This window comes from Anguilla rostrata, chromosome 10 (assembly GCF_018555375.3).
Source record: "Anguilla rostrata isolate EN2019 chromosome 10, ASM1855537v3, whole genome shotgun sequence".
NCBI classification, from domain to species: domain Eukaryota; kingdom Metazoa; phylum Chordata; class Actinopteri; order Anguilliformes; family Anguillidae; genus Anguilla; species Anguilla rostrata.
Window position 1 is genome coordinate 23,060,173 of NC_057942.1, and position 25,254 is coordinate 23,085,426.

The 25,254-nt window shown below is 38.3% G+C and overlaps 1 protein-coding gene across 7 annotated transcripts in view; it reads right to left on the reverse strand.

The window, feature by feature from the left end:
* snapc4 (small nuclear RNA activating complex, polypeptide 4) overlaps positions 1-25,254 on the reverse strand; it is a 152,578-nt gene that overhangs the window by 119,428 nt on the left and 7,896 nt on the right. For 4 of the 7 annotated variants that reach the window (XM_064297543.1, XM_064297539.1, XM_064297538.1 and 1 more), the window contains exons 4-7: positions 21,676-21,781; positions 15,594-15,628; positions 15,292-15,432; positions 74-196 (exon numbers count right to left, since the gene is read on the reverse strand). In XM_064297543.1, the coding sequence (XP_064153613.1) occupies positions 74-196; positions 15,292-15,432; positions 15,594-15,628; positions 21,676-21,781 (405 nt within the window). Of the gene's footprint in view, positions 1-73; positions 197-15,291; positions 15,460-15,593; positions 15,629-21,675; positions 21,782-25,254 lie in introns of those variants that run through there. The other 3 variants (XM_064297541.1, XM_064297540.1, XM_064297542.1) reach the window with 3 other exon arrangements.

Here is a 25,254-nt window from a genome sequence, read left to right on the forward strand (position 1 = left end):
TCCAATACCAAGTTTGTGAACCACTGATTGAGAGCAATGACCTTTGAGATCTGAGCTGACAAAATATTCTTACCAGTCCTGTGACTTTGTCCTTGAAATACGGCTTCATGAAGTTTCCGAGAAAAACTTTCAGTGGGGGTAATCCAGAGGTAGTCGCTTGAGGAGCTGGGCCAGAAACCTGTACCATGACCTCCTTCTGCAGGAACAAGAGGACATTTCACCACATGCTACATTGTATATTGCTATTGTATAACGAATTTAATCCCTGTGGGAACAATGTGGCTATAGGCATTGTGATTGTTAAAATTATGCATTATGTTCATGTGTATACACTGAACATGCAGTACAAAAATACATAATGAAAAAATGGACAACTTAACTTTTTGAGATCATTTCGGAAAACGTCAGCAAAAGAGCTGATCTAACAAAAAAAATCTATTTTCAAATGAACATACAATATAAGTAAAAAATGTAAAGGAAGTCATCTAGATAATTCACTTTTCTCACATTTAACAAGTGTACTCACCTGGTCACAAAAAAGTTTTCCTTCAGAAAGACTACTTTTCAGGATATCTTTGACTCCTTTGATAGCTACTTAATGGATGTAAAAGCAAGTCTAGTTTTTCCCACACATAAATTCAACCTTCAAAACTGTTTGAGATTAGGAGAATATAAAATAGCTTGCTAAATTTGCGAAACAAATAACCCCTAGTGTCGCCGAAGGTAGCTAGACTTATTTAACAAAGCCTGGTTTCAACATAAATAACATGACAATCTTGAAGGATCAATTTCAAAATTATCCTATGCCAGGTTAATGTTAATTTTTTACTGATGCAAAAGGGGTTGACCTGTTTGTTCTCCTTGCATTTTATAGAATGTAAAAGGACAATATAAGGTTTCCTTGCCATAATAATTTGGCTAAACTATTTGATTAAAAATATCTAAAGTTGGGGGAAGAAAAGCATGTTATTTGGCCAATTTAAAAATAAAATTGCTGTCAGTTTCCATGTTGGTTCTTTCTTCCTAAGACTGATGAAAGTTCTTGCCAAGACCTGGTAAGTCTTGGTCTGAATCTCTGTATTGGGGGGTGTGGTCTGGTCTTGGTGTGGGTCTTGAGTGGTGTGGCAGCACCTAATGTGAAATTTGGCCTGTGAAATTTCCGCCTAAAGTGCAATTTGGCCTGTTGGTGGCGCTAGAGGGGTGGATGGACTGACCCCAAACATAGCATCTGGATACCTTGACCGGTCCTTTATCAATGTGCCAAATTTCACAAAAATCTACCAAGTGGTTCAATGGGCTGCCGAACACTTCCATAGCAGGAAGTGGATAACACTTTACAATGAGGTCACATGAATTGGCATTAACAAATGTAGTTGTGTTCCTAATAGGGCTTTTTGTCATTGTACCACGTTTGAATTCTCTGCAATAAAAGAGTGATTTTTTATGAATTTCTGAATATTTTTATACATTTGGATATTTTTAGCGCCACCATGTCATTGGATTGGGCTAAAAAACTTAAGGCCAGATTCTTGATCCAACTGTCAATGTACATGCCCAGTTCATAACTTTATGTCAAACAGTTTTGGAATTATCAGCATTTTTGTGAAAAGCCACTGCAATTTCATTGGCCTGAAATTCAGCCACAGTCGACCCGTGCAAGAAATTAATACCAACATAAAGGCATGTGATTTAAGCCAAAATACTGTGCAAATCAGTCAAGTTTTGTAGAATAAGTTTTTTTCAAAATTTTATTCAAAATGGGGGAATACACAATCTGGTGCTCTTTTGGTTCCTTGAGGCACATATTGTAATAGCGCTAAGGTTAAAAAAGAACTACGGGAAGCCAAGAGGCTCTTTGAAAGACAAATTGCCGTACATGCAAAAAGTAATCTTGAACATTTCTTTCAATACTGTAGTAGGAAAAAGGAAAGTCAAAGAGGAAATCAGGTGCAGCAGAAATGAAGAAGGAGCATTGCTTTCTAAGAATAAAGATATTGCTGATGCCTTAAATTGTAATTTTGTTGAGAGTTTTACTAGAGAAGAGGTTACCAATAGACTGGAAGGCATATTCAGTACTCAGAAAGTCTTATATGATATTGAAAAAGAGGATAAAGAAGTACACTGCATGAATTACTTAAATTACAAAGGTGATAGAAGTGACAATAATTAAGTGCTACTGTGCTGTTAGCCTTTATTGATCGCCGTACAAGGTTAACCCCTTAGCGCACATGCCATATCTTGCAAATCGTTGCCCATAGGTACCCGATTTAAAGCTTTATAACTCCAGATGTGAACACCACAGACAAAACTAATGCAGATTAGTATATATTCATAATTTTGGAAGAAATAAAGTGCCACAAATGCAATTGTCTAGACAAAAAATCAAAAATGAATTTGCACTTTTTTAGTTTGCAATGAAATACTGAGAGATTGCGTATATACAGCAGGTTAAACTATACATGTGCTGGATCAAAAACTTCTTGACCACACTTGGCCACCACTAAGCAGTGTACCCAGCATCTCCAAATATATCCAAAATGTCTAAATTATGCATTTCTGTAAATCACAACATATTCACGCATTTCACTACAAATCAACTGTTCTGACGCAAGAAAATCACTGCTGCATCGTTTTCAGGTGGGAATTACAAGCTTTCCGTTAGTACAGTGGTCTAAAATATCGTGGGGTCCAGACACATATCCAAAATCTCTCCAAAATTGAATAAAATGCTTTTTGTCCATTATAAAAAGCATATGAGCCCCTTATGAAGGTTTAAGATGAAACATTGCTATCAGATTTTAAAATAATGTCACACAATGCGGTACAGTACCTAAATGTGTAATAATTAACTCTTGTATGTGTTTCTAATACTCTGTACTCTCGTATGTTTTCTTGTATGGGGATGGGACGACATGAAAACAATTTTCAACCGTCCTCCACGTTTTGGCAATGTTCCAACTCTCACTCATCACTGTTGCATGCTTCACAAAAACTATTACAGAACAACTAACGCTTACATTACAATGTGAAATATGCACATTATATAATACCACTAACCTATTTCAAGACACTCAATTTTAAAAAAAACGTATATAACTGAAATATTTTGAGCAGTAATACTTACATAGCAATGATGAAATCTTATCTGTGTTCAGCAGATGGAGACAGAGCCAGTAAATCAATGATACTGTTCTATTTGCTTCAGAAAAAGATGTAAGCTAGGTCTATCAGCAAACATATGGCTTAGCTATGTACAGAAGTCCTCAATAATAATCGTATTTTCCAAGAAATTACGAAAAATCGTTGACAATGTTTCATTAGGTGCAGCGTCTTGTACTGCTACCACAGAATGAATGCGTAAGTGAATGCGATGATAACAAAACTTTCGATTACGCTGACTTATAAAACACTATTCCAAAAGCAAAATTACACGTTATACATAGCTAGGAAAGCTTATACTCTCACCTACTGAATAAATGAATTGTCAATCAAGCCAGACTGTACTAAAAAGGGCGACAACGCCGTAAACGTGTGGTATTACGCACAGCTATTTTGGAAGGTACCCAGGCATCACAAATATATTATATATATATTTTGGATTGTCCAAGATAATATATGACCACTCGGTCTCAAAAGGGACATCTCTATGCGTAAAACCAATGGTATGGTTGTATATTTGTTCAATATTTAGTCCCAGATATTGACTGTAGCATGACATGGTATAATTTTAAAAAACTTTTTCTCGTTTATTTAGTTATTCAGTGAGCAGCGTTTTCACTGCTGTATTGGCATATCTTAGGGCTATTGTCGGGTTTATCTTGTTGCTATGACGGAATACAATTTTTTCGTGGTGAAAGAATATTTTTATGAATGCCAAGATAGACAATATTGTCCATTATGTCATGGGTGGGGGGTGTAGTTGTAGATGAGACTGCAGGGAGGTGGTGCGTGTTAAATGAACGTCCACAGCGACAATGGTGGCGCTGCGAAACTCCGTATTCGGCATAGTTGTCGTGTATCGCCTACTAATGAAACTAAAACAACGCGTTACTGTTTTTAACTCATACTTTGTTTGCAGTAGCACTGAATGTCTGAGTTCAGTAATCTAGGGGCTTTGCGCTAAGAGGTTAAATACACCAAAGCTAAAGATATTCAAACTCAATTTTTCACAACTCCGCACATTTCATGTTACCATACATTTCTTTTGGCAAGTCAATTAGGGAATCTACTTTGTTCACATTCAAGGTAATTTCAAAATAATAGGTAAGAGACAGATTTATTACAGCTTTTTATGTACCATATCAGATTTTCAGTGGGTCAAAAGTTTACATACACTTTGTTAGTATTTGGTGGCATTGCCTTAAACTTGAATCAAACTCTTGGGGAAGCCTTCCACAAGCTTCTCACAATACTTTGCCAGAATTGTTGCTCATTCCACCTGACAGAACTGGTGTAACTCAGTCAGGTTTATGGGCCTCCTTGCTCAGACACGCATTTTCAGTTCAATGCACACATTTTCCATGGGATTCAGGTCAAGGCTTTGTGATGGCCACACCAGTAGTTTCACTTTATTGTCTTTAAGCCATTTTGTTACAACTTTGGAGGTATGCTTAGGATCATTGTCCTGCTGAAAAACCCAGTTGCGACCAAATTTTAACTTTATAGCTGATGTCCTGAAGTGTTGCTTCAGTATTTCTAGATAATCCTCCTTCCTCATGATGCCATCTATTTTCTGAAGTGCACCAGTCCCTTTTCCATAAAAACACCCCCACAACATGATGCTGCCACTCCCATGCTTCAAAGTTGGCATGGTGTTCTTCAGATTAAAAGGCTCACCCTTTTTACTCCATACATAGAGCTGATCATTATGGCCAAAGAGTTGAATTGTTTCCTCTCCTGGACTGCAACCTTGTCGTGGTGGAGAGGGCTTGCGTACTCCAATGACCCTGAGAGCTATGCCGGATGGGGTTTTATAACCCTGGCAGGTTCAACCAAACCAGACAGGTCAAGGGTGAGGAGGCAGACGAAGCAGTCCCCGGTCCTCCAGATTGGGGGTTAGGAGTGTAAAAAGTTTAGAAGGTTCATGGAAGATCTCAGAACAAGAAGAGTAGCAGATGCAGCTTCAGATCACCATCTCTTGGTTGGGAAATTCAAGCTAAGGCTGAATAGACATCACCGGGCCAAAAGTCAAAGAGCAAAATACAACACTGAATACCTCAGCAATGCTCAAGTGGCAAAGAAGTTCAAGGATATCCTCTCAAGGGAAAACACAGAGCTACAGCTGAGGAGGATGGAAGGATGGACAATAAACGAGGAGTGGGAACACCTAAAAGCTGCTTGGAGCTCAACCTGTGAGGGGGCCCTAGGGAAAAGGATCCAAAAGCACAAGGAGTGGATAACACCAGAAACCTTCAACACAATCCAACAGATGAGCTCAAAGAAAAAGTTAACAACTCAAGAACAAGACCTGAAAAGGCTTTGGCCCAAAAGGGGTACAACAGATACCACAAAGAGGTAAGTACACACAGGTGGAGAGACTAGCTAAGGAGGCAGAACTTGCGGTGACTCAAAGGAACATGAAGGAGTTATATACCATCACAAGGAAACTGTCTGGGACATATCCACATAATAATAAACCAATTACAGACAAGAACGGCCAACTGCTTTCAACCCAGGAGGAGCAGCTCGACAGATGGGTAGAGCATTTTGAAGAGGTCCTAAACAGGCCACCACCGGCAGAACAGCCACACATTCCTAAGGCCAGGATAACACTACAAATCAAGTGTGACAGACTAACAGAAACAGAAATGAAGGCTGCATTCAAGCAACTGAAAACTGGCAAGGTTGCTGGCCCTGACAATATTCCACCTTAAGTAGCCCTTAAAGTAGACATAAACTTATCAACAGACATGCTCTACGGCTTCTTTGGGAGAATCTGGGAAGAGGAAAAAATACTCACAGAATGGGCAGTGGGACACATTATGAAACTGCCAAAGAAAGGTGACCTAAGAAAATGTAACAACTACTGAAGGATCACCCTACTTTCTGTACCCAGTAAAATACTCAACCAGGTCATCCTCAACCGTCTCCAAGAAGCTGAAGACAAGAGGCTCCGGGACCAGCAAGCAGGATTCAGGAAAGATTGCTCATGCACAGACCACATAGCAACACTACGCATCGTCATTGAACAGTCTATTGAATGGAATACGTCCCTGTACATCAACTTCATCGACTTTGAGAAAGCGTTTGACAGCTTAGATAGGACAACACTATTAGGGGTGTAAGAAAATATCGATACACTTGAGTATCACGATATTATGCATTGTGATACTGTATCGATTCTCAAAAACAGATTCTCAAAAAAATTCTCTTTTTAACCTATTAAGACCGGATGCAACATTTGCGTGTATATCCGTTTAAGACCGGATTCAACATTTGCGTGTATATCCGTTTAAGACCGGATGCAACATTTGCGTGTATATCCGTTTAAGACCGGATGCGACATTTGCATGCTTCTCCCTTTATGCGACGTGAGCATGGTTTAGATGCTATTGTCGTTTTTAAGACACATGACCGATGAAATACACGTGATTCACTGAAATACACATTGGGAAGGCGATTATGCATCAATGCAGCGAGAGCGGAGAGTATTTTTTAAAAGCTTACACCCTCTGGTGGTGAAGAATGGAATCATCCAAGTACTGACACTACAGGCAGAAAATGCAGTGTGCACGAAGTTAACAGTGAACACAATAGTGAGTCCATTTCTGTTACAAGAGTCTGAACAAACTGTGATATAGTTATTGCACTACCACTGCCAGTTTGTTTGTTTTATTGAAAATATGGCTGGAAACAACAAGCACATTTGTCAACATTTTTAGTTTTACTGATTTTTTAAAACATGTTAATGAACTTTAGGGCAAAGGCAATAATTATAATAATTAAAACAAGTAAAGCCAAATGTTTAAGCTCTCAAATGGTTTTTATTTCATGTTTCTATCTGCTACAGAAGCTGAGAAATAAATGTTTTAGTGAACATTGACAATTCTGTCAAGTTTTTCAGAAACCCCTCAGGTTTTAGGAGGTTGTTTACAACAATGCCTTAGGTTTTAGAATATGTTTGTAGAGGGCGGCTTAGGTCTAAATGGGTTAATTAATAGTTTACATGCAAAGATTCATGGTAGACAGTGGTTCATTTTGTGTTGTGTTTAAACCCCCGACCGCTAGATAAGTGTTGTAATCTATTTTCAGCCATTTGACTGTAAACAAGTAAACTTTTTTTACTCGGATTTTATGCATATGGTGGTGTGTCCTTTATACTATGACATTTTCCTAAAATTAGATTTAAAAAAACGCAATGTATCGCCTTGCTTACTATATCGCAATATATCACAATATATTGAATCGTAATCCCTGTATCATGATACGCATCATATCATCCAGATTCTTGCCAATACACAGCCCTAAACACTATGGCGCCTAATGGACCACTATGGAATTCCCACCAAGATCATAAACTTAATCAAGAACTTGAATGATGTAACCTCATGCAAAGTCATGCATGCAGGCCAGCTCTCCTAGAGCTTTAATGTCAAGACGGGCGTCAAGCAGGGATGTCTACTTTCACCATTTCTGTCCCTCCTGGCAATTGGCAATTGGCAATTGGATTGAACACACCCTCAGAAAACCTGCCACAAACATCACCCGACAAGCCCTGAAATGGAACCTCCAAGGAACAAGGAAAAGAGGTCACCCCAGGAACAGCTGGAGAAGAGGTGTCCAGGCAGAAATGTCTGGGAGTGGGCTCAACTGGGGAGATCTAGAAAGAACCGCCAACAACCAAGTGAAGGAGGACATTTGTCAATGGCCTATGCTTCCTAGAGGAGCAAAGGACTTAAAGTAATAATCTCGAAGATTTTCATTAAAATAAATGTCTGATAAGTCACATCTATCGCCGAATTAGGTAACACAATGGTGATTGAGCCTATTATTATATTAATTTATATTATTATTATAATAATAATTTATGATTAAAGAACTGGGTGTCTGTGGCGACATTCCCGGGAAAAAATCACAAGCGGCGCATAGATAGTGACGCGTTTTCCATCACCCATCAGCGGTTGGTCCGCCAGAGAGGGTAGGCGGAGCTAACGTGTCTGCTAGCGTTAAAGATGGGGAGGTTATGGAACCCTAATAAGTTTTTGCGTAACATGAGAGGTCATTATTTGTTGATGTAGATTTTGTATTACATTTGTAACGTTACTAAATTACATAGCTTTTTGCACAGCTAACGCTAGCTATCGGACCATGTCAATAAAGGCAACATTAGTTTAGACAATGTTGCGCACAGCACCCATCTCTCATATCAGGTAACGTTGCGTTAGCTAGCTAGCTAATGTAATTAACACAATCTAATGTCAGCTAACAATTAGAAAAACGCTAGCTAACGCTACCGACCGGTAACAACCTCGCAAACCGTCTCTCAAATGCAATGCTACCTTGTTGCAGCGTTGCAATGCAGCTAAATAAAGGCCAGTAAGGATCAATGATTCGCAACGAGACTGGATGCTACTTGCAAAATTCCAAGACGTTTGATTGTGGTAAGTGGTAAGTGGACTGCATTTATATAGCGCTTTTATCCAAAGCGCTTTACAATTGATGCCTCTCATTCACCAGAGCAGTTAGGGGTTAGGTGTCTTGCTCAGGGACACTTCGACATGCCCAGGGCGGGGATCGAACCGGCAACCCTCCGACTGCCAGACAACCGCTCTTACCTCCTGAGCTATGTCGCCCCTAATGTAAATGTTCTAAAACTGCACTTGCCGATTTGACAAAGTGGGGCTTTTGAGACCCTAGGCAACGGCTTCAGAGGCTCTGCAACTAACCAGTCCACGCCGCTGCAATTTTCTCTGCAACATTCTAAAACCGTTTTGTCTCGTTGAAAATCATTGATCTTAACTGGCCTTAACGTTACCGTTATTTACACTGCCATCAAGTTCATCAATATATACGCCGGGGTATAGGTGAAGCAGAGCCAGGTCTGATTTCTGTGTAAAGATGTCAAGCCGGAGAAAACTAAATAAAAGAATACGGCAGTATGGATTAGCGTTGTTATTATTTTAGCTTGATGCCCTTTTTTGATGAAATCTCCTTTTTGTTTTATTCTTCTTATTCTGATTGCTAATTTAACACCCAGCTCAGCTTTATTCTCGAACAGTTTAGCTAGCTAAATATCACACAACAATCAATCACGATGATGATGCACGAGATACATAATTGCACGAGCCACAGCGAATCCCGCGATTGTTCTCGGCTCGGCAGTGTAAAGACAGCTTAAGTTAGCCTAATGTTAGACAATGAATGAGTATGTACATAACGTTACTTGTATAACAACCATTTTTTATTCAGTAAATAATAAGTGTAATAGTTGGCGTGGCCCAGGTTGCAACTGACTGACGTCACACAGGCGACACTGGTTGGATACGGTTAGATCTATGGGAAGTGAGGTCCAAAAACACACCTGCAATTACCGCTTCTCGCTATTGGTACCGCCAAAGAGAACGAAACTGAAATCTTCAAGATTGTAACTTTAAGTAAGTAAGTTCAGTTGTTTGTTTTATCTGACTAGAGAACACTCCTCCAAAAGGCCAGGTCTTTGTTCTGGTGATCACCTGCAAACTTCATTCTGGCTTTTTTATTCCAGTCTTGAAGTAGGGGCTTCTTCCTTGCATGACAGCCTTTCAGGCTATGGCAATGTAGGATTCTCTTAATGTTTGATGTAGATACTTTGGTACCTGATGCTTCCAACTTCTTCACCAGTTCCTTTGTTGTTGTCTTGGGGTTCAGTTGAACCTTTCGGACCAAAGTTCGTTCAGCCCTGAGAATTAATTTGTGCCTCCTTCCCGAACGATGCAGTGTGTGTGGTCCCTAGATTTTTATATTTGCATGCAATTGTTTGTACAGACGCTTGTGGTACCTTCAGTTGTTTGGAAATTGCTCCTAAGGAGAAACCGCACTTGTGGAGGTCCACAATTTTTTTTCTGAGGTCTTGGCTGAGTTGCTTGGATCTTCCCATGGTATCAAGGGCAAAAAGGCAGTGGCTCTGGTAGGCCCTTAAATACAGCCACAGGTGCCAATTAACTCCCAATTATCTACTAATTATGACAATTAGCCAATCAGAAGCTTCTAAAAATCATTGACCCACTGGAATTCTGACATAGTGAATTAAAGCTGAAATAAATCTGTCTCTAATCGATTGTTTTAAAATTACCTCTGATGTGAACAAAGTAGATGCTCTAATTGACATGCCAAAATAAATGTATGGTAACATAAAATTTGGCCTCAACTGCATATATATACATATATACATATATATATATATATATATACACATACATACTGTAGGGCAGTTGTAAGTTGTTTCTCTGCAGTCCTCTCTCTGAGGGCTCAAATGCTTTATTTCGGCATAAGTTCCCAAATGAGCCTGTGTCTGTTACTTTCAACATTCCAACACTATAACATAACATAACGTAAGACGAGAACAGGCCATTCAGCCCAACACTGCTCGTCTATTCCTACCACTAAACTGTACTTAATGTTTAGTTTACCTAAAAGCTAAATTGTATCTAACACTGTATCAAGCTGGGACTTGAATACCCCTAGTGTTTCTGCCTCCACTACATGTCCAGGCAAGCTATTCCACACATTGGCCACTCTCTGTGTGAACAAAATATTTCCTAACGTATATGTGAAATTTACCCTTTATGCCCCCTCGTTCTGCTAACTGAACTCAACTTGAATAATTTCCTGTAGTTCATTTTGTTAATCCCTTTAATAAATGTAAGTCTCAATCAAATCACCCCTAAGTCTCATTTTACTACGCTTGAAAAGTCCAAGCATCTCAAGGCATTCCTCATAACACTTATCTTTTATACCCAGAATCAATCTGGTTGCCCGTCTTCGGACCTTTTCCAGCACCTCTATATCTTTCTTGTAGTACGGTCCCCAGAACTGCACACAATACTCTAAGTGTGGTCTGACAAAGGGTATTGTATAGGGTGAGTATGATCTCCTTAGATTTATACTCAATACTCCTGGCTATGTATCCCAGCATACTGTTGGGCTTTTTTTTTACTGCTACAGCACATTGACCAGACCCTGATAGGCTTTGATCAACTATTACTCCCAAGTCTTTTTCTACATGTGCACATTCTAATTTTGTACCACCCATAAAGTAATCCTGCCCTATGTTTTTATTCTCCACATGTAGAACTTTACATTTAGATATATTGAATTTCATTTTCCAGGTTTCTGCCCACTTCTGGATTCTGTTTAAATCTTCTTGGATTACTTTAGTAGATTCCAAACTGTTGGCTAAACCTCCCAGTTTTGTATCATCTGCAACTTCAACCAGTGTACTTTCAATGTCCGTGTCAAGGTCATTTATGTAAAGGAGGAAGAGCAGTGGACCCAGCACTGATCCCTGTGGAACTCCACTTCCCACAATACCCTGCTCAGATAATATCCCTCCTACTACTACCCTTTGTGTTCTATCCCGTAACCAGTTCCGAACCCACTCTGAAATGCCTCCTGTAATTCCTACTGTCCTCATTTTGATAATGAGTTTGTCATGTGAAACCTTATCAAAAGCCTTTTGGAAATCTAAGTATATAATATCATAAGCCTTGCTCCCATCCAGACACTTGGTAGCTTCCTCAAAGAATGTCAGAAGGTTTGTCAGGCATGACCTTCCCTTGCAGAAACCATGTTGGCTATCCCTTAGTATTTCTTGAAAATAATAACATCCTAAGTGGAAGATAAAAAACTATCTTCCACTTCCCTTCAGGATCGCCAGACCCCTCATGCCAGATACTCATAATTCTAAGATCAAAGCTATTGATGACACTGGGGGGGGATTAACAACCTCCTTGTTGGAAGTCCAGTGTCGCCGATCAAGCTGGCCTGTCTCAAGCTGCATTTTCCGGCTTTGAACTTAGCTTAGCTTTGAACTCACTTTCTCCTCCCTCTTCCTCGCCTCTCCACGCTCCGACTTGTAAGTAACGCCATAATTCGAAGTTTAACCTACCGTTATGGATGGAGTGTAGCACAGTGGGAAAGGACTGGGCTTGTAACCGAAAGGTCGCAGGTTCGATTCCCGGGTAAGGACACTGCCGTTGTACCCTTGAGCAAGGTACTTAACCGTAATTGCTTCAGTATATATCCAGCTGTATAAATGGATACAATGTAAAATGCTATGTTGTGTAAGTCGCTCTGGATAAGAGCGTCTGCTAAAATGCCTGTAATGTAATGTTAGCTATTTATGTGTACATCCGTACAAAGCCAGCAGTAGCAAGACAGCGGCTAGACCGTAAACCTAATTGTATGGTTAAAGAACTTTGTGCTATGATTCGAGTGTAACTGATTGTTGTCTGTCTCATACTACTCACAGGCTACGTGCGTAAAATGGTATTAGTTCATAGTGAGTTTCTGTGTAGCGATACTCAGCAGCCTTGTTGAGAGAGCATCTCACTTATGAACAATAATATTAATACTATAACGTCAGACTAGTCACTACATTCTACATCATATGTACTGAATTGTATAGTGTTATACTGTGCCAGTATCCTATCCCATATTATAACCAAACTGCTTAACTTATAATAACAATTATTTGTCATTAAAGCATATATTTTTGTATATGTGTGTTTGTTTCCTCGCTCATGCTGATAGAATGATCCACCAACAAAGTCAAATAGAGACATTTGAATTAACAAGTGCGGAGGGTCAATTCCCTCTAAATAATTTTAAGTGTTGAGGTTGATAAAGGGTGATCTCCAGTTATTCTGGGTTCAGTATTCAGAGTGCTGTGCCATTAACAGGGTAGCTGAGGGTGACCCCCTAATTAAATTTGAAATAATAAAATATAATTTTAATTTAATAACTCAACTAAGTTCTATCAACCTTATGATAATGTATATATATACATATATATATATATATATATATATATATATATAATATACATGCACATATGTAAGTATATACACACACACTCACCGTACTCTTGTTACACTGACTCACTCTGGGTCAACCTGGGAGCTCTGAAGACGAAAACAGCACTGCTATTCGGTCTACGTAGAGTTGATAGGCCCATCAATGCCAACATATCACAGATATGGCAAACAATATTGTTTGGAGGAAACCGATTTTAATATAGTTTCAGGAGGTTCTGGGGTATATATTTATGGGGATCTCTTGTAGTGTTGCTCATTACCCCAACTCATCAATAGCTCAACTGCAAGCATGGCTGCAAGTGGTAAACATAAGAGTGATGGATGACACATGCGTGCACACACGCACACACGCATACACACACACACACACACACACACACACACACACACACACACACACACACACACACACACACACACACACACACACACACACACACACACACACACACACACACACACATATAAACATAATATTTTTTGATAGATTGTTCATTTATATGTTTATTTATTTATTTTCCATTTCATTATTATCATTATTGTTGTTTTCTTTCTTTTCATTTTTTGCTTTTCGTTTTGAATTTGCATTGCAATTCGTGTTTCCATCAGTTTGAATTTGCCTTCTAACGAATGACACACTTGCATGCGCGCACACGCACACACACACACACACACACATAATTCAGCCTTAAACACTCACGACAAACGCTGTTTGTTTTTTCTCGCTCTCAATCACTTATTTTTTTTATAACATCATTGTCGTTATTATTTTAATTTTGTTTACTTATGTTTTTCATTTTGAACATGATTATTGTTTTTTTTAAATGTTAATTTGCCTTTCAATGAATGCCCGCGCACACACACACACACACAGAAACACACACACCCACACCCACCGCCGCTCCTGCGGACATGTGGAACTGAGTATCCAGGCCTTCCCACCCCAACCGTTCAGCTACCTTTTTTTCCTGTATATCTGCCTGGCTACCTGTGCCCCTTGGTCCACTCTACACACTTGACAGGACCACACTGCCACACCTGACCTCCTAGAACACCCCACATATAGATTTTTCCTCATTTATTTTTATATTTTCCTTCTCCCACACACTTCCCTATATCCCTCATTTTTATTTTTGATTATTATTACGGTATTTATTTTTCTCTTCACACACACACTTCCCTATATCCTTTGTTATTATTTTTTATTATTTGATTTTTTCATTTCTCTTCTCACACACACAGTCGTTATTGTGATTTTTTTCTTTTCTTTTTATTTCTCTGTTATTTCTCTTTTTATCCATTTCTTTATTTTCTATTTTCTCTATCAACACACACACTTCCTTACATCCTTTATTCTTTTTTTTCCCTCTTCACACACACTCTTCCCTATAATTCTACTTAGTCCACCTCTAACTCCAATCACTTAACCCCAATCTGAACAAACGGTACTGTTTGTCTTCATATTTGTGTCAACAGCAAAATATCTGTAATGTCTGTTTGTCATAATGTCTTAAGTGTTCATATTTGTGTTAATGTATTTTTGTTTGTCTGTTAAACAAATTAAAAATTACAAAAAAAAATTTTTTTTTAATTAAAAAAAGAGTGATGGATGACTGGCTTTATGGTATGGGAGAACAACATGTTGGCAAGAACATCAGTGAATCAGCAGAGGCACAGTTCAGCTGTGGTAAAGTTCTAAGAGTCAGCCGACTCACAAAATAAACAAAGTAGCCCATGACAGTTTGCCTGAAGAAGAGACAAGTGGGGTGACTATGCTACTTCACTTCTATCACTTCCTGAGTGCAATCTCTGCCATTAAAGATTGAAGGGGACGCCTTTATCAGATATACCATTTTGAAATTCAATTCTGTTTTTATGTTGTTTCAGTATAACAACACAAAAACATAAAAATACATTTTTGCAGTCAGTCCTTAAGTTTCCTATTTAAAGTCACAGGATACACCGATGTATGTGTGCATGCACAAGCAAAACTGAGTTCCATGTAAACTGGAGAACCTTTGCAAAACACATGCATTGCTGCTGGAAAAACTGTTGGAGAACCACTGCATGTCATACAAGACATGGCATCAGTGAAAGAACATCAAATGGGAAGTAGTGGTCTGCAGACACAGGGGTATCTTCTGACGACCTAGTTAAACTTGAACCTTTTATAGCACTGTAAATTAATAAATGCATCGGTCAGTGTGTCAGTGTTGGTACCTTTCACAAAAGGTAAAAGGTACTGCTGAATATGTTCTTGCAACCTACACCTTCTAACCTGTTGCTCTTTGTTCTCAACCAGCAGGCGCTCCAGCTCTGTCAACTTCTCTTCCAGCACATCCTGGTACACCAAGTTCATTTGCAGGCAGGTCTCTACATTTGGGGGCAGGCTAAACACCTCATCACTGTCCTCCCCACTCTGTCAGAAATACAAAGGGCAGGAATTCTGCAAGAATTCAGTATTAACCAAATGCAGTTACTTAAAACTGCCAAGAAAATTAAATGATGTTTTACTGAAATATCATGATTCAGACCAACTACTTAACAAATTGATTATTCAGAGCACAAGCTGATACTCACAGTTTCCATGATGCTTTCTGTGTCATTTTCATCATCTGTTTAAAAAAATGCACTTGTGAAAACCCTGCATACATATATTCAATTCACATTAAAGGTCATGTGTCAGTTTTTATTATAAAATATTTTAATACTTTTTATTGGTCCTGTAAAATGTGAGAGATGAACCTATGGTGTTACAGGTTTGCTGTGAGCACCTAAAAAAACGATACAAACCATAACACTTTTAGATTTCACAGATTAGCTCTGTGAATACGAATTCAACAGACATGACAATTATATTGAGACAATTTCCAAACAAACCTTAATTCCTAGAAGCCAGCTGTTAACAGAAAATACAAAACACTTAGCCATATATAAATTGGCATATATAAATTGTGCAACTGCTTTCCTGGTCCATTCATCAAATTTTTAAATGCTGCAAGCAGCGATACACAAAGTCCAAGCACACATAGCCTATTATACACCACTTAACAAGTGGCCAGTCGGTGCCAAAATCACGCAGTGGTCAAAGGGAGGTACCTGATGCCAAGGCGTCAGGTTTTATAGGTCTCACCCATGTGGTAAGGCCAGACCTGGTGGACAATATGACTGCCAAGTAGGGATGGGTATTGAGAACCAGTTCCAAGTAGTCCTATTCATTGGAATTATATGCCTTCGAGCTAATCGATTCCGCTTATCGATGCCAACATGTTTTTAATACAGCTGCGCATTGCAAAACAATGATGTAACGCCTTGGGGGAGGCACGCATGCAGGCAGCACGCTGCCCCTCTCAGGTGTTTGTTTTGGACGGCAGCTGTCACAACAAATTTGATCCGGGCTGCAAAAATGATCCGGGTAACTTACTGACATTCTAAAACAGCTGTTATACCCATTGTGACATACTTAAAGTTTCATTACAGCGTCCGTTGCTATGCAGACACTGCCAGCCTTGATACATTCTGTTGCAATAAAGATTCTAAGACAACTCACCAATTTCTCTGGATTAACGGGTTATTTTCTAGCCTGGAATTCAATCATATTATTAAATAGTTACTAAAATGTCATGTAACGTGCAAGTAGTTGGCTATCTCCCTGGATATGAAGTAAATGTTTTTACCAATATATAATAATAATAAATGCGATTTTATCTATGGAAATAGCTATACTAAAAGCAAGGCTCCAGAGTGCAACCATTGCGACCAAAAATCTGTTGACTAAGTGCGACTAAACATTTTCATTGGTCGCATGACCATTTAGCAGGTCTGTCTTTGTGTGTTACGATGGAGTATTATGGCCACAGAGGAAAATTCTGAGATTTCGAGAATAAGGTCGTAATATTACGAGAATAAAGTTGTAAATTTACGAGAAAAAAAGTCATAATATTATGAGAATAAAGTCGTAATTTTACGAGAAAAAAGTCATAATATTACGAGAATAAAGTCGTTATTTTATGAGAAAAAAAGTCATAATGTTACGAGAATAAAGTCGTAATTTTAGGCTACGTGTTATTTTAGAGCGGAAATTTCAGAAGAGCAGCCTGCCGCCTGCGTTAAAATGAGGAAGGTGGAGCATCTTGTGAAGTTATACTTTAGTACAGGTTTCACAAATAATGAAATACTTAATCTTTTGGCTTATCATAAGTATCAGGACATTGAAAAGATTGTGCAAGAAACTGTGTCTATTCCGAAGAAAGAACGACACGCACTTGGAGGAAATTGCAGGCTCAGGCTGCCATTAGACTGTCCTCTTGCCTGTTTTGTTGGTAATATATTTTCCTAAAAATGATGTTTATTCCTCAAAATTTAACGATTTTATTCTCGTACTATTTAGATTTTTTCTCATAAAATTACGACTTTATTCTCGTAATATTACACCTTTTTTCTTGAAATATTATGACTTTATTCTCATTAAATTGCGACTTTATTCTCATAATATTATGGCTTTTTTTCCTCAATTACGTCTTTATTCTCGTAATATTACGACCTTATTCTCAAAATCTCAGATTTTTTTTCCCCTCAATGTGGCCCTAATACTCCGTCGTAGTACAGTGTGTGTATGTGTGTAGTGTTTTCTTTTTTCCACCCGCATTCTGCAAAGACCCACCCCTACTCTGCCTCTGATTGGCTCTGACCCTGATATTCTTCTTCGCTGAATGCGGGGGTGTGGAAAAAAAATAAGGCATGTATGTGTGAAACCGTGCCCTGTACTCCTCCGGGAGCAGCGCACACTTTTGTTTGAGTTATTTTAGTTTGATTTATTTATTTGAGTTTGTCAAGCACTTTAAATGTTAGTACTTTTTAAGCAATTGAGGTTATTGTGATTTCTTGTTTGTGCTGTGATTTAAATAAAGAAAAAACATTTATCCGCACCTTTATTCCTGTTTAGTATCATTTACATAATGTGTTAAGAAATTACCAATGTGTATTGGAACTGACAAAAAAGGTAACGCTTAAAATGTATTATTGCGGCGCCAAAAGGCACGGTGAAAATTTTTGGGTGCACCTAAATTATGTGCTGGTGCACCTAAATGAAAAAGTTAGGCGCACCAGTGCAACCAATGTAAAAAGTTAGTCTGGAGCCCTGAAAAGGCTAAATAAATGTTGTGGTTGCGATTGCCATCGTAGATGTCAGAAGGAAATGTCACTCTCTTTGCAGTGGTTTGGGCTGGAAACGAGTTGTAAGAGCGGGATATGCACAACACTGCCTACTGATTGTAGATAAGATCACTGTGAGGATGCGTTCCATAGAGGATTTCAGCTGTATGCTCCCATATTACTGAAAATGCTGTAGTGGTGGATAGCATATCAGCGTATGACAAGTGCTGTATGCGTTGTGTTGATAGAAGCATACCGCTGGCTAACGCTAGAAGCTAGCTAACTGTTAAATAGTCTACTTGCACCACTATATCACTGAGTTTCAGAAAATGTAAGCCCGTGTTTGGTTAATTTAATTATGCGAATTCATTTAACTGAAGGTTTCTATGACGGCGATCGTGACCACAACATTTATTTTGCCTTTTTGTATACCTATTTTTGTGGATAAAATCGCATTCATTATTTTATTTTCTGTTAAAAACATTTAAAAGAAAATTGCTCATACCATTTCTATAATGGCGGCAATTCTAAATGGTAGCAACAACTAAGGTAAAGATATAGGTTCCATATGAGGAAGCTGATCACTACAGCATATCTTTCATCTCTAAAAGACAACAGTGATTGTTTGTGAATTTCTGATTTTAAAACAACATATATTGTGCTCTATAACTTCACCATATGTTTCAGTTGGGCCAGTACTTTCAGTTTATGCTACTGATGGGAGTGCCAATACATCTGCTAAGTTTCATCAATTCATGTCAAACCACTGGGGACTTATTAGCATTTTTGTTATAAGACACACCCACATTGATATTAATTGCCATACAGCTTACTGTGGCCATAACATAACATAACATAACATAACACAATGACGAGAACAGGCTGTTCAGTCCAACAATGCTTGCCATTTTCCTGTCTAAAATAGTCCTCTGATTACCTACAGACTAGACAGTATCGTAACATCGTATCAAGCCTAGTCTGGGAAATCCCCAGAGTTTCTGCCTTTACTATGTGACCTGGCAGGCTATTCCACACATGGACTACACACTGCGTGAAAATATTATTCCTAATGTCTGTAAAGAATTTACATTTTGTTAATTTCCATTTAGGTCAACTTGTTCTATTAACAGAACTCAACCTGAATAATCTCTTGTAGTTCACATTGTTGATCCCCTTTATGAATTTAAAAGCTTCAATCAAATCACCCGAGTCTCCTTTCACTAAGCTTGAAGAGGTTAAGAATCTTAAGTCTTTCCTCATAGCTTTTATCTTTCATACCAGGAATCAATTTTGTTGCTCTACTTTGAACTTTTTCCAGAGCCTCTATATCTTCTTGTAGTACAGTCCCAAAACATGCACACACTATTCAAAGTGTGGTCCAATAAATGTATTGTATAAGATAAGTATAACTTTCTTGGATTTATACTCAGTACTTTTGACTTTATATCCCAGCATCCTGTTGGCCTTTTTTACTGCTACAGCACAGTGCCTAGAACCAGAAAGGCTTCGATCAACCATTACTCCCAAGTCTTTTTCAAACTGAGCACATTCCAAGTTTGTTCCTCTCATAAAGCAATCCTGCCTAATGTTTTTATTCACCACATGCAGAACTGTACATTTGGTTATATTAAATGTCGTTTGCCAGGTTTCCGCCCAATTCTGGATTTTATTTAAATCATCTTGGATTACTTTAGTAGCCTCCAAACTATTAGCTGGGCCTCCCAGTTTTGTATCATGTGCACATTTGACTAATGTACTTTCTATGTCCCTGCTGAGGTCATTGATATAAATGAGGGTGTTCTACCCTGTAGCCAGTTCCGAATCCACTCTGAAATAGGTCCTCTAATTCCTATTGTCTTAATTTTACTAACAGATGGGGTACCTTATCAAATGCCTTTTGGAAATCTAAGTAGATAATATCATACGCCTTGTTATAATCAAAACACTTGTTAGCTTCTTCAAAAAATACCAGAAGCTTTGTCAGACATGACCTTCCCTTACGAAAACCATGCTGGCTATCCCTTAGGATGTTGCTATTTTCAAGAAATACTTCCAACTTGTCTCTAAAGATAGATTCCAGTATTTTACATATTATGCAAGTTAGACTTATAGGTCTGTAGATTCCTGGATCAGTATGGTCTTATATATTGGTATTATATTACCACACTTCCAGTCCTCAGGTATTTCTCCAGTTTCTAAGGAATGTCGAAAAATACCTGCCAGTGGTTTAAAAATGATCTCAGCTAACTCTTTGAGTACTCTTGGGTATATGCCATCAGGACCTGCAGTCTTGTTTGTCTTTAGTTTAAGTAATTCATGCAGTGTACTTCTTTATCCTCTTTTTCAATATCATAAGACTTTCTGAGTACTGTATATGCCTTTCAGTCTATTGGTAACCCCTTCTCTAGTAAAAGTCTCAACAAAATCACAATTTAAGGCATCAGCAATGTCTTTATTCTTAGAAAGCAATGCTGCTTCTTCATTTCTGCTGCACCTGATTTCCTCTTTGACTTTCCATTTCCTACTACAGTATTGAAAGAAATGTTCAAGATTACTTTTTGCATGTACGGCAATTTGTCTTTCAAAGAGCCTCTTGGCTTCCCGTAGTTCTTTTTTAACCTTAGCGCTATTACAATATGTACCTCAAGGAACCGAAAGAGCACCAGATTGTGTTTTCCCCTATTTTGAATAAAAAAATTAAAAAACTTATTCTACAAAACTTGACTGATTTGCACAGGATTCAGTATTTTGGCTTAAATCACATGCCTTTATGCAGGTATTAATTTCTTGCACTGGTCGACTGTGGCTGAATTTCAGGCCAATGAAATTGCAGTGGCTTTTCACAAAAATGCTGATAATTCCAAAATTGTTGACATAAAGTTATGAACTGGGCATGTACATTGACTGTTGGATCAAGAATCTGGCCTTCAGTTTCTTAGCCCAATCCAATGACATGGCGGCACTAAAGATATCAAAATGTATAAAAATATTCAGAAATTCATCACTCTTTCTTTGCAGAGACTTCAAACTTGGTACGATGACAAAAAGCCCTATTAGGAACACAACTACATTTGTTAATGCCAATTCATGTGACCTTATTGTAAAGTGTTATCCACGTCCTACTATGGGAGTGTTCGGCAGCCCATTGAACCATTGAATCTACCCTTTGGTAAATTTTTGTGAAATTTGGCACATTGATAAAGTAGTGGTCAAGGTATCCGGATGCCAAGTTTGAAGTCAGTCCATCCACCCCGCTAGCGCCACCAACAGGCCAAATTTCACATTCGGTTTTTGCCTGTCACTATTTGGAATATGAAAAAATATGCAAATTTTTGCAACCATCAGTCACCACAGATGTTACCAAATCCACCAAAACTGAAAAATTAAGGATGAGCCCATTTAAAGTTTTTTTAATGGTCAGTTATAATTAATTTAAAAAACCCAGCTTTATAAAGAGTCCTATTACAACTTCTCAAAGCATATAGGCAGATGGAGTGTGTTGGTTTACCTGCTGATAGAATCTCGATATCCAAACCAGGTATATCTTGGCTAAGAGAAAGCTCAAGCTCCTTGATCTCTCTTTGGATCTGCTTCCGCTTCACAGCAAGGTTTTCCTGTGGGCAAAGGCAGTGGTATAAATATATAGGTGCAAGCATCGGGGTGAACTGCAGAGCACTGAGTGCAATTTGTATCTTTCTGAAATGTCTGAAAAAATATAAACAAAATTTTGCAACAACTTCGTTGTTAGTGTGCAGCAGGGGTGCACTGCATGCTGCAATGGGAGAGGGAGACCAGCAGTATGTGCAAGATTCAGTCCTTTGTTGAGCACATGCACACACAAGGTCCTAATTGTGCTATAGGACCAGCCAATTTGCCACTCTGGAGCGAAAGTGCCAATCCTCCAATAGCCAAATAACATTGTTTTGATGTATTCCAGGCATCGGGGATGTTTTCTTAAACCTCAAAATGTCCAATTAAACTATTTAAATAAAGAATGAATCTATTTGCAAGGCTATCATCGTACCATAGAAAACAATATATCTACAGTTGAGGCCAAAAGTTTACATACACCTAGGGTAAAGATATTCAAACTCAGTTTTTCATAACTCTGCATATTTCATGATACCACAAATTATTTTTTTCTACCTTTAGAGTCTCTCCCTTTTTGCCCTTGATACCATGGGGAAATCCAAGCAACTCAGCAAAGACCTCAGAAAAATAATGGTGGGCCTTCACAAGTCCGGTTTCTCCTTAGGAGCAATTTCCAAACAACTGAAGGCACCACAAGCATCTGTACAAACAATTGTATGCAAATATAAAAATCTTGGGACCACACAGACACTGCATTGTTCGGGAAAGAGTATACCAAAGTATCTATATCCACCATTAGAGAATCCTACATCACCATAGCCTAAAAGGCTGTCGCACAACGAAGAAGCCCCTCCTCCAAGACCAGCATAAAAAAGCCAGAATGAAGTTTGCAGGTGATCCCAGGACGAAGACCTAGCCTTTTGGAGGAGTGTTCTCTGGTCAGATGAAACAAAAATTGAACTTTGAAAATTGTTCGGCCATAATGATCAGCGCTATGTATGGAAGAAAAAGGATGAGGCTTTTAATCCAAAGAACACAATCCCAACTGTGAAGCATGGGGGTGGCAGCTTCATGTTATATGGTGTTTTGCTGGAAAAGGGACTGGCGCACTCAGAAAATAGATGGCATCATGAGGAAGGAGGATTATCTAGAAATACTGAAGCATCACCTCAAGACATGAGCTAGAAAGTTAAAACTTGGTCAAAACTGGGTCTTCCAGCAGGACAATGATCCTAAGCATACCTCCAAAGTTGTAACAAAATGGCTTAAAGATAATAAAGTGAAAGTATTAGAGTGGCCATCACAATGCCCTGACCTGAATCCCATAAAAAATTTGTGGACTGATCTGAAAAAGTGTGTCTGAGTAAGGAGGCCCACAAACCTGCCTGAGTTACACCAGTTCTGTCAGGAGGAATGGGAAAAAATCTGGCAAAGTATTCTGAGAAGCTTGTGGAAGGCTACCCCAAGCGTTTGATTCAAGTTAAGCAAATAAAAAGGCAATTCCACAAAATACTAACAAAGTGTATGTAAACTCTTTTTTTTTTTGTGATCAAGTTTTTTTTTTTTAATTAATTTTTATGAGAAAGGTTGCAGGTACAGGCCCAAAAAGTTATATTCATTCACGTATAAGACAAAACAGGAGAAATGATATGTGAATGTACCTGCTGGCTGCCACTCCATATAGCATAATGTAAAAAATAAATAAATGAATGAATAAATAATAATAATAATAATAATAATAAAGAACATGTAACATACACATACAGCTTCTTGCACATATTTGCATATTATTGCACATTCACACATACATAATATTATTATCTTGCAAATAGCAAATAAAATAAAAATAGTGATAAAAATAAAACAAAAGGCCGGTATACATATATATGTGACGGGTGCTGGAGGAAAGGTCCGCAAGTCGCAAATCTTGAAATCGCGCTAGGAGGCAAAAAAGGTTTTTTACATTTTTTTTTACTGTTTTCCTTTTTTTCCATATTACGAAAGTTAAAGTGTTGAAGAAGTCACTCAATAGAATAAACAACATTTTTAGGATCACTAAATACTTATAATTTGTCAGCAAAGTCGGCTTGTTTTAGTGATTCTTACAGCCGGGTTTTGGAGGCGTGATGGGGGTGCAGTTTAATTAGCATGTTTGGTTTTGTTGGCTTTTGTCATAGTTTCGGTCAAGCCACTGCCCATAAATAAAGCGGCGTGGTAGTAGCCTGTGTTTGTTTACTGTGTGAGGTTGCTACAATGGCGGACACTCAAATAGTAGGTGAGAGTATAAGCTTTCCAACGATGTATAACATGTCTAATTTTGCTTTTGGAATAGCGTTTTATAGGTCAGCGTAACCGAACATTTTCTTACCATGGCATTCGCTCTATGGTAGCATTAAAAGACGTTGCACCTAACGAAACGTTGTCAACGATTTTTCGTAATTCCTTGGAAAATACCATTATTATTGAGGACTTCTGGGCATAGCTAAGCCATATGTTTGCTGATAGACCTATCTGACATCGTTTTCTGGAGCAAAACAGAAGCGGATAGAACTGTCATTGATTTACTGTCTCTGTCTCCATCTACTGAACGTAGATAAGATTTCATCATTGCTATGTAAGTATTACTGCTCAAAATATTTCGGTTATATACATTATTTTAGAAACTGAGTGTCTTTAAATAGGTTAGTGGTATTATGTAATGTGGATATTTCACACCGTAATATAAGCGTTAGTAATACTTTTTGTGACGCATACAACAGTGATGAGGAGAGTGTTGAAACATTGCCAAAACGTGGTGGACGGCTGAAAATTGTTTTCATACCGTCCCATTCCCATACAAGAAAACATAGGAGTGTACAGAATATAGAAATACATACAAGAGTTAATTATTACACATTTAGGTACTGTGCAGCATTGTGTGACTATATTTTTGCGTTATGTTATCTGATATCTATGTCACCTTCATAAGGAGCTCAAATGCTTTACAGTGGACAAAAAGCATTATATTCCTTTTTGGAGAGATTTTGGATTTGTTTCTGGACCCTTAGCTATTTTAGACCACTGTTAATAATTTAGACATTTTGGGTAGATTTGGAGATGCTGGGTACACTGCTTAGTTTTTGCTTCATAGTAGTTCTACATATCCACCCTTAGTTTTTATGAGCTTGTGGTCAAGAAGTGTTTGATCCAGGACGTATACTTTAACCCGCAATCTCCCAGTATTTCATTGCAAACTAAAAAAGGAGCAAATTCATTTTAGATTTTTTGCCTTGACCATTGCATTTGTGGCACTTATATTCATAATTTTGTAAGAAATAAAAGTAATCTAAGCTAGTATTGTAAATGGTACAAATGTATTGCTTCATTTAAGACATTTTTCTAGTCTCTATGGTGTTCACATCTGGAGTTATAAAGCTTTAAATAGGGTAACCCCTAAATGGGCAAGGATTGACAGGTACTCTAGTGGGGAAGTGGTTGGGGTGGAGTTAAATAGCTA